This window comes from Myotis nattereri, assembly GCF_964212035.1.
Source record: "Myotis nattereri genome assembly, chromosome: 4".
NCBI lineage: Eukaryota > Metazoa > Chordata > Mammalia > Chiroptera > Vespertilionidae > Myotis > Myotis nattereri.
In genome coordinates, this window is record NC_138079.1 from 68,863,134 (window position 1) to 68,875,190 (window position 12,057).

Below are 12,057 nucleotides of genomic sequence, written 5' to 3' on the forward strand. Positions count from 1 at the left end.
ATGAATTTTGTGGGCTCCTCTTCACACTACCTCACTTCATGTGGGGGACAGTTAAGAGAAACCAGCTGCACAGCTCCAGTTTATAAGATAGTCTTTAGGACTTTCAAGGAGGCTTTTTATTTATACTAATACTCACAGGGAGTGAGAGTTCACATAGAGCTATTAGAAACATTTGTAGCTATCCTGAACTATTTCTTTGAATCTGAAATCCACCTTGCTTTCTTTTCTTTACTTTCCCCCTTCATTTCTTATTTACCTCTACATTTAAAGACTGTCCTAGAACTGTTACTGTTCTTAAACACAAAATCTATAAAAATTGTGTATCAATGAAACCCATTATCCTGTATAATAAAAGCCTAATATGCAAATTGTCCCCTCCACTGGCAGTTCAACTGGGAGTTCGACCAGGGGGCGGGACTGGCTGGCCAACCGCCGGCCCCTCCCTCGGGCCAGCCCCACCCTGACTGGCAGCAGTGGTGGCAGGCAGCCAGGGGAAGGGAGGCCCCGGCCGGCAGCTGGCAGCCCGAAGCCCGCAGCCCGCAGCTGCTAGGGAGCCTACCTGTGCATGAATTTTGTGCACTGGGCCTCTAGTAATGCATAAGCTTAAGTTTGCCATCACACATATTTTTCATTTTATATTTAAAAAACACATGACTAGTTTACCCTAATAAATATTTGGTGTAACTTTGAGAAACAGAAGTGGAATGTTTCAACTACATTTAAACTTTTCTTATAAAGAACTCAGAATAATCTGTTTATGGATTTAATAGCTTTGTTTAATGTAGCCTCTGCATTTCAGAGCAGGAACAATGGGATAAGCCCTGTGTGCACATCATTTACACGGTGTCACTCTTCCTTGTACACATTCTAAGGAAATCTCGATGAAAATATGTCTAAATAGTTGCACTCTTTGTGAACTTAAATTTAGATGGCCAATTTCATGCTCTATTGGAAAGTTTTGCCCAGTAAGAAGCTGGTATGTTCACTCTGTATAGATTTTCCCCCGAAGAAGGTATGGTCCTGAGAGTCAGCATTTTGGGAATGTTACTCTCTATCAGTTGAAGAGTTATGGCCGCGTAGTTGTAGGCACTATTCTTTTATCTTGGATATACTTATGTCCAAAAGCAATTTTTTCTCCTTCAAGAACTCATTAAATATATTCACCAAATTCCCTAAGGTTGGCATATTTCATGCTATATGGATTAAACTGTAGGACTCAAGTCTCATACATCAAATAGAGGCAGAGTGATTTTTGAAGCATCATGAAATCTATAAATAATTTTAGTGAATTGGGGCCCTGAAGTAATAAAGAATCTGGTCCATGGTGTTTAGGGATGAAAACTATAAACTACCACAGGATGAGTGGCTTGAAGAATTAAAAAAAAAAAAAAAGAAATCCATCAACTGACCATATACTGTGTTGTAAGACATTTCATGATCTGGTAGAGGAGTTGAAATGTCTATAAAAAAATAATGGGGACAAAAAAATTAATTTAGAGAGAAACCTAAAGTTTGAGAATACTGAAGAGGATTAGTGAAGCAGGTTTTCCTAAGTAGAGTTTCATCGATAATTAATCACGAGTAATGTCATCCTTACCATTCAGTGCCACGAAGGAATCTGAAAGACAAAAGGGAGGAGAGGTTACTTATGTCCAACACTGCTTAGTGTGACTTACATAGTAAGCGGGAATGAACTAACACAGGACTAAAAGAACATGTGATACCCAACACGAAGTAAGTGCATTTCAATTCTAGCTTGTAACATAAGACGCTTTATATTCGGTCCAATTTCACACCCCCATCTCTTCCCCAAGTGAGTTTCCTCAGAATCACTGCTTTTGTTGCCAAGAGGCAGAGAAAGCAAGAGTTAGTAAAGAAATGGTAACTGTGATTATATGTGTTTCAGAGAACTTAAGCCCTACCATATATGTGGATAAAATAAGTGACATATGGACCCACACTTATAAAGTACCCTTTTTTTTACACTCTCTCATTTCATCCTCACAGCCGTGCTGTGAGGAACTGTCCAGGATCACAATGTTCTGAACTCAGCAGGGGGTTTACTTAGGTAATTAAAAACAAAAATGAAAGAAATTACATGCACACAGCGGCAGCATGCACCTGTGTGTGCGTGCTGTGTCTGGGTCAGAACACTGGTTCACTCAGCCGGCTCCTCAGCCTCTGGTCCTGGCTGTGTATGATTTTCTCATCTCCCCTTAAAATCCTGATGCGGAGCCATTGCGCACCAGTGACCTAACGCCTCGGAATGCCTGTCTGTGAGGAGGTGAGTCCCAAGAAGCAGGTCACGCTCCAGCGGAGCACAGGGAGCTGAGAAGGCACGCGGATAGGCAGCCGAGGGTCCGCTCAGCCCTACCTCCTGCCCTGAGCAGGCCTCTCAGAGCCTCAGCGGGAATGAGGTTGCGGAGTACAAGGAAACAGAGGCTGGATTGCTGAGGTTAAAGAGTAAGTCACGGGCTAGGGGAGAGGGTCTCCCCTGTGCTCAGTACTGAGGCTTCCTTCAGCTTTTCTGCCAAGAATACAGGTGTGGTGTGAGCCCACTGGTGCCGTGGACACTTGGTGGATATATTAACAACCATTTTCACATTTTTCATAGATCTACCTATGAAATCCAAATTGACACCCCAATTTTCTATAGATGTCCACACCACCAGATCATAAAACTATGATGAAAATTATTCACTAAAGTCAGCTAATTCAGTTCACATAGAAACCAAAACCTGTTTCCTGAAAATGGCGCCTTAAGGCATCAATGTGACTAACATCCATGGATCAAATTGTTTCACTGCACAAAAGTAACGTAGATCTTTTGGCAATGACACTGTCTCCTATGCTGATTTCTTAACTCATTAAATTTTGTGTGTGAAGACATAATAAGCTTTTGCCAATATATCATATTTGCAAACAAAAAAAATATATGCGAAGAATTTGGAGAGAAGGCTGCTATGTCTCTTTATTTGATTATATCTGATTTCTATAAAAGATAAGAAAGTTGAATGACACCTTAGCATTTTCAGGAGAGTTTTGATATTAATCAGAAATAGGAGAACCAGGATCCTTTACATCAAGTTCTAACTAAAATGTTACCATTTAATAACTTTTGAAATGAACTCAGATTCGCACAGTTTAATTTCTATGAAAAGGTTATTTTGAGTCACCTTGTACTTAGTGGGTTATATCTGAAACTTTTTCTACTGCAAATGTTAACAGACAAAAATCCAATTTAAAAATTATAATTACTTTTGTTAGTTTCTATGTTGAAGAAGAATAAAACAGTTCCATTCAATTAAAAAGCTAGAGTAAAATGTCCAACCTTTTTATCATATTTGGTTAAAAATTACAGTGTAAATAGCACATTTTAAAAAACAACAAAACCGGGCTTTCAAAAAAATGAAAATGCAGACATAACTTACTGCTCTGCATAATTAGTATCTTCTCAAGTGAATCTGTTCCTCACTATTGTAATAATGCACTAGGTGCCAGCATTTATAGCAACAGCATCGACAATAACATTGGCTCTAAAACACACTATTTTCTTTATTTGATATTTAGAAGATGGTTTCTGTTATTTATGCATATTTTGGTGCCAGCTGTACTCAGTTCCACACGCAGGGTAATGTTTCCAGGCCATTCCAGAAAAACTTCTCCGCCCAAAGATAAACACAGATAAAAGCTTCACTTACTGTGACAGTCTCCAAGACCATCTGTATTGCCACGCTCTATGTCCTGTTCAAAAGTTAGTCTTTCAGAAAAAGAGGGGGGAGAAAAACAAACAAATTCAATCGTGTGAGTCATTACTCGGGTTTCACTAAAGCAACTAACACAGTGTGATAAATTGAGTGACAGGTGCAAACAATATGTAGATAACAGCTTGAAAATTATATCTTTGAAATTTACAGAAATGAGTTTTATGTACAAGAATATCCAAAAGAGAAGGCCTGGCTTACGCAGTTAATTCAGATATTATTCAGGAGGTGATTAGTGTGTGCATTACTTATACCTGTCTTTTACTCTGATTCCCTGAGCATGTCTTAAACATTTAAATGTTAAAATACACTGTTCTGAGCAATATAGAAGTCTATAAATCTCTCTCTATAAAAACCTAATATGCTAAGAGTCCGACCTATCAATTGACCATTTGACCAGTCGCTATGACACACACTGACCACCAGGGGGCAGACACTCCGACCAGTAGGTTAGCTTGCTGCTGGGGTCCGGCTGATTGGGATTGGACGAGACGGACTGGACATGCCCTGGAGCCAACCTCCCACAGTTCCTCCCCGGCCTCTAAAATATTTTTTCTAATTAATTTCTTTTCAATGTGCACGAATTTGTGCACTGGGCCTTTAGTTAAAAATAAGTCTTTCCCCCTCTACTTTCTCTTTCACCTTGACCCTTGCCTTGCTTAGCAATAACTTATATAACAAAGTGTTAAAAGATACAAATGGCCAGTGGCTAAGTGGGCCCAATAAGAGAGGGCCTGGAGGTGCATTTTGCTGAGTCCATTCAGGTATTGTCTTCACTCCTACCATCCTCAGGAGTATACTTCTGGTTATGCCTTGAATATAGAAAGATCTTGCCTTAGCTTTTTTCACTGTGCTCTGTGACCCTTTCTCCTTCACTTCAAGAGTCCCAGGAAAAGATATAAAGTGCTACCACTGTAGCATGTCTATATTGCTATTTGTAAAGATGATATAATAAAATATAGAAGTCAACCCTTTATACTAGTCAAATATCCAGGTCAGACTTAGTTATCATTCACCCTGTTTATGGGAATACTTTCCCTCATATGATGCAGGTGGTAGTCATGAGGTGGCCTTCTGCCTATTTGTCTAGCTGTTCTAAAATGGGAGAAGAGAGTCAGTGATGGGAGCCCTTCTGTTCCCCCTTTGGATCTGGGGAAGTTGAAGGAATTGGCTAAGTAAGAACTGTGCCGCCATATGGCACCTCTCTTGAGTTGCCATAACCTGTCAAGGACATGCATTGGATGTTTTTCCAATGTTATTTTGGATTTCACATCCAATGAAGTAAACACATAAAAGAAACCTTTTAACGAATGCCAGCTGAGCATTTAAAGACCGGGTCACAATTTTAATCACCGAAATCACAGGCATGTTAGACGGCCCCGATCGAGCTGATCTCCTGGAGAACTGCCAAGAATTGACTACCTAATGAGTAATAGGGTCAACTGTTCTTCAGCGCAGGAGAAGATTTATTGGATGTATACAACATGCTTGCAGAACAAACGCATCGCTTAACAAATGCTCTGCAATTTCTTCCCAGCCTTGTATGGTCAATTAGAGGAGCCCGTTTTGCGATGGCTGGGCAAACTGCATCACTAATCTAATTGTTACCCAACTGCTCCTTTTCTCTGCTGTTCTCGAATTGTGATGATTAAGGCATGCACATCCCTGTCCCTCTCTCCAGGGAACACTTAGAAGCCCACTGCCTTTCTTCTCTTTGTGTTTTCAATCAGCCTGAGGATGCATGATTAATCAATTGGAAATCTGCCACCTGTGATATCGGGGTGTTCTGTGAAATGGGAAAAGGAAGGAGAATGGCTGGCCGTCCCATTGATGAGGCTGTGCACAGAAGGCTGAGTGCTGGTGGTATGTGCAAGCACAGTTAACTAATACATATAGAATGGATACACCTTCTACTCTCCCACACCTGGGGCGCCTTACCTGCTGCCGGGCAACAGATAGGCACAGGAACCTCCTTCTTTAACCCACCCGCAGTACGGGTCTCTGGAGGCGATACAGGTCCTGCAGGAAGAGGATGACCGTGAGCTACCTGGGCCTCCTTTCTAAGCATTTCCTAATAGGCAATGAGGCAAAGTACATACTTTTTACACTTCCCATGTCGTTCACACCGACCAAGGGGAACCTTTATCACACAGGTGGAGAATGCAACATACAGAGAGTTGCTTGCTTTGTCCAGTTGCAATCCCATAATCCTCTTGTCTTCTACTCCATCATAGCTACACCTAATTGTATAAGGCAGGATAATATCATTAAAAGCTTCCCTCGGATCAGTTCTCTTTTTCTTGCCACCATCCTCATACCCACCTCCCAGCCTACAAAGTGATCTCTTAATCTGATCTAAGTAAAGGTGAAATAGATCCTTGTACACACACACACACACACACACACACACATATCTATGTGTTTCTATATAAATACATACATTATTGGCAAGGAGAAAATAATGCCTTTTATGTATTAAAAGATTTTCACAAATAATGTTAAAAGCCACACCTAAAAATGTATAAAACCTATGTCTGCCTTGACTTTCTCTGAATAACATAAGTAATTACTGAGAAAGGACCAAATATTCTACATACTTTTCAGGATTGTAAACGCTCATCTCCTCCAGGAAAAGGCTGTCATTTAGAAAACCACTGTTTCCTATTCTGGCCAAGAACTTCAAGATGAGTCCCTTCTCTGATCCCAGGAAAACCACAGTGTGATTCTGATAGGGACCAGCCGCGGTGTCTACCGCAATTTTGGTGAGGCGGTATCTGAAATGACAAGATTGCATTCTTCATCTCTCTGTTGGTCTGTCATTCAAGTGTCCCCCTTCCCACTTTATACAATTGAATTGTGACAGAGCTTTTTAACAATAACCTCCAGAGAAATATATGCATGTAAATAATGCTCTCAAGCTGTTCTGGTACGTTACTTCCATATGCAGAGCATTAGTAAGGCTCCAAGGGGAGAACAGAGGTATGGGGTGTGGAGGCCACGTTACATAATAAATAGCCAGCCATAACCATTCCATCTGAAACCATTCCACAATTATCTCTGCCCTGAGCAACAAGGAAAGGCTCATGTCTCCTCTGAAGAGGGGAGGAATAAGGGAACTCATTTGACATTTCATTTAACATTGGAAAGAAAAGCAATGGCTACCATTTTTTTATACCATTCTTCTGCGATGCAAAGCCTTATCAACAAAATGCCAGATTAGAAAGATTTTTCAATTGTATGTAGGAGGACTGAGAGCTCCGAAGGATGTGCCAGCCAAGCAAGATACATTTAGAGCAAAGGTGAAGGGCATCAGCCTTGTCACATATCTAGGATAAGTCCTATTGGGCATCCTCTTTTTCTCAGCCATTCAATACTCCATAGACACCCATTTGTCCTAAGCACCATGGCAGGTTTCAGAAAACATGGACCTTCTTGCAAGTTATATTGTTTCCATCATATGGACAAGAGCCATTATAATACCTTAATATATTTCAATAAAGGCACAGTTTTAAAATGGTGGTAAATTTAATTAACCTTGTGTTTGATGATTGCCCGGACTGGATGGTACTCAGGAAAGCCTGTTGAATTGTTTGGAAATAAGCTCTAAGTACATACAAGGAGGAGTACTTAATGCTTGCACAGATTTCACATCAGCTATCCCATCTCGGTTGGCCACCACTTCAGATAACAAATGCTAAAGTATGAACCTCCACGCTGGTATACTTGTGCAAATCCCCCTTTTGTTCATGCTCCACTTGGAAAGTTAACAACCAAGGCACAATGCTTGGATGGAATCTGCAGCTTGTTTTGCAACCATATCCAACCAAACAGGTATCCACATCATCGACTGACTCTCCTTCACTGCTCCTCCACTTTTGCACAGACTGGACTAAAGGGCTACCCGGGGAGGAGATACTTTTGTTTCCTCTAATTGCTTTCATGTGCCCAGTTAGCCCCCAAATACCCAAACTTCTCTCACTGGGAATGTGGGTGCAGGGTTTGGTGGCATCCACCCCACTCTCCAGCATTTCATAGTGGAACCAATGCATGTGATTACAGAAGATGTCTGTGCCGTTTCAAAACATGATCCACTGATCTGAGCATGAGATGGAGTAGGGAAGATGCCTGTAGGACTCGGTGTGCTTGGCACCCACCTGACCATCGTCCTCAGGAACCATGGCCTGTTGATGACAGAAGGCACGGCCTCGTCCATGAGCGGGTGCGTTTTGATGAAGTTCAGGGTATCATCAGGAAAGTCATTAGAGGTTGCGTATTTTTCTAAGGAGGATGAGCCAGCACAGCAGCCCGGCCTAAAAAGAAAGGGAGGGAGTGTGTTTCATGCCTTATGGCTAATTCTTTGAATGAACTGCTTCTCTAAGCATCTGGCACGAGGGAAAATGTACCAGAGGCCGAGAGGAGGAAGTTGAACAATGCAGATGCCACCAAATAAATGTGCTTAGACTTCCTCCAGGCCGCCTCGCATGCCATAGAGGAGCCTCCGCCAGGGCAGTTCAACCTTGGCTGGGGGCAGCTTGGCTTCCCCCCAGCAGAACAAACAAATTCCATCAACAGTGATGGAGCTCGAAACAAGTGGGGGAGTGTGTGGTGTGCACATGTCCCAGGGCTGCTCTATCGACCCTAAAACCCTGCTGGAAGTTCTCGAGGCATTTGCTCTACAAAAGGAGAGAATTAAGCTGACTTTTCCACAAATGTAGAAAACAAAGGCACTCAAAAGTCACGAGCCAGCATATGTACCAGCAACACTCCATGTAACCATCTCCCACTGGGAGTCAGAGAACATCTGTATTTTGTTTTTTACGGATGTTTTTGTTTTTGTTTGATTTGGGCAGGTATGAAAAGCCAATGACACCGAAGCTTCCCTCCTGAAAGGTCATGGCATTATGACGTGAAAACTTCTTTCTACAAGAAATGCTATGGCTTCTCGAGTCAAGGGACATCTCAGCAAAGTCAGATTAGGGAAACACTGACACCAGGCCTATCCACACAGCTGGTTTGCCTGCTGGTGCAGGAGAGGAAACTGGACTCTGACAGCAATGGCATAGTCTGGCCCATGCGTGCACTGTGTCATGGCGCTGACCCAGCCAGCCCTGTGGGCGTATCCCCATATCTGCAAGAGGGGCGAGGCAAGCATGCGGAATGATGAGGGTAAATACACTGCCAAATCTGGAACTGGCAAATCACTTACAGTATGTTTCCTGGTCATGGCTCACACACCAAGGAGAACACATTAAGTATGTTCTCCCTGAAACCTGATCCCTCAGGCTGAATCCCCCTCCTGCTTACCTAGAAAGTAGCCAACCGTTCCAGACATCGACTTAGAAGGTCTATCTGAGGTTTTGCCAGAGTGTGCTTTTTGCACCCCGTCTGCTCTCCATAAGTAACAGGGTATGCACATGCCAGACAATTCAGACAATGAAGACAGAACTACGAGGCTTTCTCTCCTGGGTACAGGGTTCACATTATCTAAATTAGCTCCATTAAATGGCTTGGGCTAGGTATTTTCTGTGGGGGACTTGAGGTGGGAGGAGATGGTTGGAAACCAAAAAACTTAAGAGACATTGGGCTTCTTCCTTCCAGAGGCTCACAAATTCAGTGGAGGAAGCTGGGCACACAAGGATGTTTCCATGTAACTTGCAAATGCTGTAATGAAGGTATCCAGTGGGTACCACAGAGAGAGCAGGCACAGGGTTGGGGGACAGTTTTCTCCCATCCCAGTTAAAAAGGATGAATTCCCTGCTTTAGTGTGAGGAATTGAAGGAGACTACAGAGGACCAAGAGGTCTCTGGACAGTAGGTTCCCAATGAAGGCAATTCTGGGGCACACTTTGGGGAGAGGGGAATTTGGGTTGCTTATGGACCCAAAATACACCGGAACCTGGCAGACCAGAGACATGTTAAGGTCCATTGCACCTGTGCTCTCTTCTTACCCTTGGCCTGAGTCTTGACTCGGCTCTGATCCAGCCTGGTCAAAAAATCCAGGGAACACATACCATTTCTGTTACACATTTTATTAGGATTTAAAGACAAGAGTTTCTGTAAAATTGAAGGGAAGCAGGGAAGGACAATAAAACAATCTATCCAGCTATGTGAACGTACACAATCACTTTATACCCCTCTGGGCCCCAGTTTCCTTGACTATAGACATTGGAGCTAGCTGGATGAAATGGATCTATTCATCCTAGGATTACATGGATAAACCACAGATATAGAGATTAAACAAAAGACTAGAGCCATTGTTTTAAAGATAATATAAGTAACCCTGAATTTTGCTTAAGTGGATGAAGGTGAATGACCTCATAGGCCTTGCTGTTGTCCAGCATCTTATCCGTATGGCTGGCATGGGCATAGAAGACACTGGTACAATCCATTATCAGAGGAGCAAGCTGTACCATTTCTAGAACTTCAATATAGCATATAGCCCTGGTTGGTGTGTTCAGTGGTTAGAGGGGGTCTTGGGTTTGATCCCTGGTCAAAGGCACATACTTGGGTTGCAGGTTTGGTCCACAGCCCCAGTAGGGACAGCCCTGGGAGGCAACCAGTCCATGAATCTCTCTCACATCAATGTTTCTCCCCCCCCCCTTCCATTTCACCCTCTCTAAAAATCATTGGTAAAAACATCCTTGGGTTAGGATTAACAACAACAAAATAGCATATTTTGTATGTACCTGGGCTTAGGCACTCGTTCATCAGGAACTGGTGTCCAAGTGGAATCCGGAGACTTCTGCTCTTTGAATCTCCCAGTAAAAACATTGGCAATGTCAAGCATGTCATAGGCACAAACTGCAGACCCAGGGATGCTGCAACATGACATTTCACACACAGTGTTACTCATGCCCAGGTGCACAGGCAGCTTGGAAAACATACTCCAAAGAAACTTTCCTATTACAGGCAATTGAAATGTAAAGTTCATATACTGAACACAATAAATGTAAGGTATCCTAGTGCATAAAGCGAATGTTCCTGGGAATCAAATTTTCATCAGTGGCCTTAAATAAAGGGCTAATTAAAGCAACTCATAAAGAGAAAAAAAACCTCTTCATGTCTTCTGGGACTGCTTTTGTTTAGAAAGGAAGAGTGGTCAAACTGGTGATTAAGAAGTTTCATGAATTCGCTGATATTAATTCTTAGTCAATAACCCCCTCCCCCAGTAAAAATTTTAGAAAATATTCTACATCTCCAATATTATTAAAAATTTAAAGTAAAAGTGCCTCCACTGTCCAAACATTGCTTCTTTGGATTTGGTACCTCAAGCTAAGGACTGCGGCAGTGAGAATGTCTGTGTGTGGAACTCGGGAATATTTTGTTAGTTGGTGTACATTCCAGTTTTTACTCCCGTTTATTTGCATAGGACTGAACAATATAAGTCTCTAAAGCATCAACACTTTGCAAATAAAGTGCTCTATTAAGTGCTAAGTAATAATAATGGCAGTAATCTCTACCTATAATTACATTCTGGCCTAGCACTCCTGGAAGGACTTTGGGATTTTTTTTTTCCCCGTCAGTGGTGAGAGGCATGAATAATTCATTCATCTGGGTATACTGTTTGAACCCATGTTTGTTATTGACTATGATTATTCCTTGGTTTTGATCAAATAAATTGCAGGCACCAGCTGGCCAATGTTTTAATCAGGCATTGAGATTGTGGGCCAGTGCACAGCAGCATCAGGACAAGACTGTGCTGTATGGGAACATCATTCAGCACAGAGAGAGTGACTGGTTTGGATTTTGCAAATATAGGAAGGATATGGAAATCACCTCATAATGATCAGGAAAACTTTATGCTATCTTTAATTTTATAACACAGTTATTGAAGAATTACTAGTAAAGCAAGAAATAGAGAATTGAGTATACAAGGCAGTGATCCCCATTTGTTTTAAAATTTTAGAACCCTGGCATTACTTAATTTTGTAAGATTCTTCTTATCTCCCTTTCCAAAAAGTAACAGTTATACATATTTACTTTAAATATTAAGAAAAATAGGATAAATATTGAATTATTTTATGAGGAACCTTGTAATAACCCTGGGATTTTATAATCTTCCCAAGCTTAGAATTACTTTCTTCTTCCTTCCCTACTTTACTTCCTCCTCCTTCCTTTCATCTTTTCTTCATTCCTTTCTTTCTACCTGCTGTTCATTCAACCTATAATTATGGAATCCCTACTCTCAGGCAGTAAATGCTTAATAAATAACAGAGAGTACTGCTCTCAGTTGACTCACAGTTCAGTGTGGAGGCAAATAACAACAACAATGATGATACTAATTCATGCAGGAC

At 41.8% G+C, this 12,057-nt stretch overlaps 1 protein-coding gene across 1 annotated transcript in view; it reads right to left on the reverse strand.

Annotated features, from left to right (window-relative positions):
• SEMA6A (semaphorin 6A) overlaps positions 1-12,057 on the reverse strand; it is a 128,273-nt gene that overhangs the window by 25,185 nt on the left and 91,031 nt on the right. Inside the window, exons 11-18 of the mRNA XM_081088742.1 lie at positions 10,450-10,581; positions 7,919-8,074; positions 6,362-6,538; positions 5,864-6,004; positions 5,703-5,783; positions 3,702-3,760; positions 1,598-1,618; positions 1,410-1,460 (exon numbers count right to left, since the gene is read on the reverse strand). Coding sequence (XP_080944868.1) covers positions 1,410-1,460; positions 1,598-1,618; positions 3,702-3,760; positions 5,703-5,783; positions 5,864-6,004; positions 6,362-6,538; positions 7,919-8,074; positions 10,450-10,581 — 818 coding nt within the window. The remainder of the gene's footprint in view (positions 1-1,409; positions 1,461-1,597; positions 1,619-3,701; positions 3,761-5,702; positions 5,784-5,863; positions 6,005-6,361; positions 6,539-7,918; positions 8,075-10,449; positions 10,582-12,057) is intronic.